Consider the following 4,455-nt stretch of genomic DNA (forward strand, 5'->3'; position numbering starts at 1 on the left):
TATTATTTTTAATCAACTATTCCTTCAATGACTTCAAAATTTATTTAATTTGTCAAAAGGCAGACGCAAGACATGCAACTAATCAATAACAAAATTCTTAGAATTTAGAATCAAATCTAAGTTCAATGTTTTAGCCTAGTTTCTATTACTCTCTCTTTATTTATTTTATTTTCCTTTTTAGTCAATTTTCAAAAAAAAAATCTTCATTTTAAAATTTAGTTTTCCACGTAATATATTTAAGACCATAAGATTAAAAAATATTTTGATACATTTTACAATTTTTTAATTTAAGATCACAAAATTTAATACGTGCTAATCAATATCAAATAAACAAATTAAAACGGATCGATTGAGTATATTCTTGAGAAAAAATCAATCTTGAAAACAGTAAGGCGGGCTAAGAACCAAGCACCACAAAACTTGCTTGCACGTTGTCCAAAAAAAAATGTAACCAACCTTGTAGTTTTGATTACGTGTTACTAAGATAAAATAAATTTTTAGAACAAAACATTTGACTTATGATTTATTTATTTTTATAAAACAATTGACTTAAGAGCCTTAACATGTTCGTGGGGGCACGAAGGTTACAATATTTAATATTTCTCTTATAATTCCTTAGACACAAACTATAAAAGGACCAAATTTATATGTCAATTTCATCAGAGCAAAATTGTCTTTTAAGTGTAACATTTTCATTCCTTAAGAAAAGAGCTAAAAAACTAAAAAAAAAACTATGGCATCTTTCAATTGTAAATGGAGTTTGATTTTCTTGATCCTTGGATCAATGGCATTTTTTCATCAAATTATGGCTGCAGCCTACTATTCCACCCCCACCATTAGACCCACTACGTTTAAAGCCATGCCTTGGAAGCAAGCTTTTGCTACATTTTACGGAGACGAGTCTGCTTCTGAAACAATGGGTGCGTTACGTACACTAGTTAGTCAATAATTATATCTTTATTTCAAAATTAGTTGATATCGACCCTATAAATCCTTATTTCATAGTTTGGTCACACTTTTACGGGTGGCCATCAAGGCATCAACTTATACCACAACTTAATTTTTTTCTTATATCAGGATTTGGGATTGATCCATTATGCATGCTAATGAACGAATTTACACAAAACATTACTTAATTATGTCTTTGAAAAATCATAAAATATTTTTTTCGGAATTTGAGTAATTTATGACACAAATATCTCTACTCTCCAAAAAAAAATATTGGATTCAATTGAACTCGTTGATTATACGCTTATAATCTAAAGAATCTATACATTATTATTGCATTTTAACATGTTGCAGTAGGTAATATATTTGTCTCATTTTTCAAGTAGTTGATCGATCTCACTCGTTTCATACAATAATAATCTTTTAGGTGATCTGGTAGTGTACCAATTTAATTGAAAATAGAACGAAATAATAAATAATTTTTTTTTTGGTTGATTTTATAGGTGGAGCTTGTGGATATGGAAACTTGTTTAATTCAGGTTATGGAACAGCAACAGCAGCATTGAGCACAGTGTTATTTGGCAATGGATATTCATGTGGTCAATGTTTCCAAATAATGTGTGTGAAATCAAAATTTTGCTACAAAGGGTTCACCACAATTACAGCCACAAACCTTTGCCCACCCAATTGGTCCCAAGATTCAAACCATGGTGGATGGTGCAACCCACCACGCCAACATTTTGACATGTCTAAACCTGCTTTCATGAAAATTGCTCAATGGAAGGCTGGCATTGTTCCCGTTTCATATCGCAGGTACTTAACATAAATTTTTACACTATCAAATCACCTGAAAAAGTGATTTAAAAAACTAAGCAGCATGCATGCATGTATTGTCAGTATATATTATATAAGTTAAATCTAACATTTTATATATGTTGTGAAACTATCTCGAAATTCAATTAATTATAATTAACTTTTATTAGTTTTATGATGTAAAATTAAAGCCTTCTTTTACAAGCATGAATTATTCATTTTTTTTTTGAATTTAATTATAGAATAATTTTTTAGGACGATTGAACTTGCTCTGATAGTAAAGTAGCTTTACCATCGACTAGTATGTTGGAAGTTGGAGTCACAAAATTTAAAGTTCGAGTTAATTTTGCATCATTTCTTACCTTTAAAATAATGTGTGTGGTTGTAGGGTACCTTGCGTTAAAAAAGGTGGGATTCAATTCGCGCTCCAAGGAAACGGTTACTGGTTATTGGTATACGTGATGAACGTCGCCGGAGGAGGTGACGTGGCGAGCATGTGGGTGAAGGGAAGTAAAACAGGATGGATGAGCATGAGCCACAATTGGGGAGCATCATACCAAGCATTTGCAACTCTTTCAGGCCAAACTCTTTCATTCAAGCTCACTTCCTACACATCTCATGAGACAATTATAGCTTATAATGTTGCACCATCTAATTGGCGTGTAGGCATGAATTACCAAGCCAAAGTCAACTTCCATTAGTCATGCAAATGCCGAAAACATAGGGATTACTTGGATCATCAGTAGATTTTGAATATTTTCTTCTGAGCCTACTAGAAATTCCGAGCCTCAACTAAAGGCAATATTTTTTGCCTTCACTTTTTTTTTTCTGGGCGCCCTTCAAGGAGTGGTGTTACCATCTCTTCTTTTTTTTTCCCTCCAAATGTCTTGTTCTTATTTTTTAAAAAAAAAAATAATTTTATTTTGTGATCTTGTACCTAGTCTTTCACTATTGAAAGGAACAGATCAACAATAATTTTATCATATATAGTTACTACGCACTATAATCTCTTTTCTCAAGTCTTACATATGCATAATTCCAATTAGTGACAACGGAGACATTGATTAAGCGAATTAATTAACGAAAATTGTACCAAACAAATTAGAGCAATAATGGATCAATATTATATTCTGATTATCACTGGAAGATATATAAGTAGGTACAAAAAGGAATATGATGTAACAACTAATAATGGAACCAAAAAAAAATGAATTATTTTTTTTCCCTCCTCTAATCATAATAAGCATGGGGCTACTCTTTTATCAAGAAATCAATAAGAACTTATCAAGAGAAAATTATTAAATATACTCGAGATGTATGACAATTGAGAAACAAAATTAAGCTTAATTATCTAATTCATCAAAACTAACTTGAGAATCTAATCATATTATGTAACACAGGTACTTACATACAAAGTAACTCGATATAATATCAAACCATAAACTTGCACTAGTCGCGAAAAATATAATTGCATCATATTTTATTTTAAACTCGAAATTACTTACTGGAGATAAAGTAGGCATTTAGACATGAATTTGGTGATATTTGCAAAAAAAAAAAAAATAGCATTTGAATTTACGTTGAAATGGAATATTCAGAAATTAAAATTTGTATTTGGACTTGCATTTCACTTGAAAAAATTCGTGAGGAAATATTTTTTCAGTTCAAGTTGAAGTGAACAAACAGATATTGGGAAAAACAAGTTGAAAAAAGGCAAAACAATTATATGTCCAAACGGGCCCTAAATAACTAAGTCAAAAGCTTTGTGATTGATACAAGAGAAGGTTAAACAATGATAGTGTTTGAATTGTGGGTTGATCGTCTCATCTAATTAAAAGTTTAAGTTATTAGAAATAAAGTTGACATATTTTTATTTACTTAATTATCATGTCTTAACGAATCGGTGAGTTTTTTTTGTTTTTTTAATTAAGAATGGAAATATTCAATTTGTTGAATGGCTCCTTGCCATCAAGAATTATCTATTATTGGAGTGGGAGACATGTAAATGTAATGAAAACCAAAAGTTAGAATATTTTAAGTGCATAAGGTAACAGAAAGAGCCTTTTTTGCCTTAAGCACGCCTATTTCTTTTTTGACATGAATTGCCATCATCATATCCACCCCCTCCACAATCATTCTTCCAGCCTTTGTCACCGACTCTACTCCCTCACCCCACACACTTCTCACTTATATTTATTTTCTATATTGTTCGCCGAGTTAGGATTTGAAGTTTATAATTATTCAATTTGCGAATTTACTTATACATATTTAATGAAAATCCTAATACAAATACGGGACTAAGCAAAAACTATTGAACTTGCCCGAAACTGTATCTAATATTGTAGTTTTGTCCATGTTGCTTAGATTTCTAAAATATTGTAGCACTCATGTCAGATCCTTAAATAAATACATGACATTTTAGCTTCATCCCATGTTGCTTGAATTTTTCAAAAAATATTATTATGCTCATCGAGGGACGGAGCTAGCTCATTGGTTGCGGGTTTTGTTGATCTCGGTAACTTTAATTCAAACCTTATTTTTGTATATTAAGAAATTCATTGAATATGATTAGTTTTGAACCAATAACTTTAAAAATTTAAAATCTCAAACCCATAAACCTCAAATTCTACCGGATCCTTAAATAATTCATTAGGTGTGAGTAGATTGTTGCATGATCCAAGCAACATAATTTAT

The 4,455-nt window shown here is 30.8% G+C and overlaps 1 protein-coding gene across 1 annotated transcript; it reads left to right on the forward strand.

Annotated features, from left to right (window-relative positions):
* Positions 1–682: 682 nt before the first annotated feature.
* On the forward strand, positions 683–2,627 carry LOC129888563 (expansin-A18-like). Its single transcript, XM_055963522.1, has 3 exons — positions 683–920; positions 1,452–1,761; positions 2,150–2,627. Exons 1-3 carry the CDS (start codon positions 734–736, stop codon positions 2,460–2,462), a joined length of 810 nt encoding a protein of 269 aa, XP_055819497.1. The 5' UTR covers positions 683–733; the 3' UTR covers positions 2,463–2,627.
* The last annotated feature ends 1,828 nt before the right edge of the window (positions 2,628–4,455 follow it).

This window comes from Solanum dulcamara, chromosome 5 (assembly GCF_947179165.1).
Source record: "Solanum dulcamara chromosome 5, daSolDulc1.2, whole genome shotgun sequence".
NCBI lineage: Eukaryota > Viridiplantae > Streptophyta > Magnoliopsida > Solanales > Solanaceae > Solanum > Solanum dulcamara.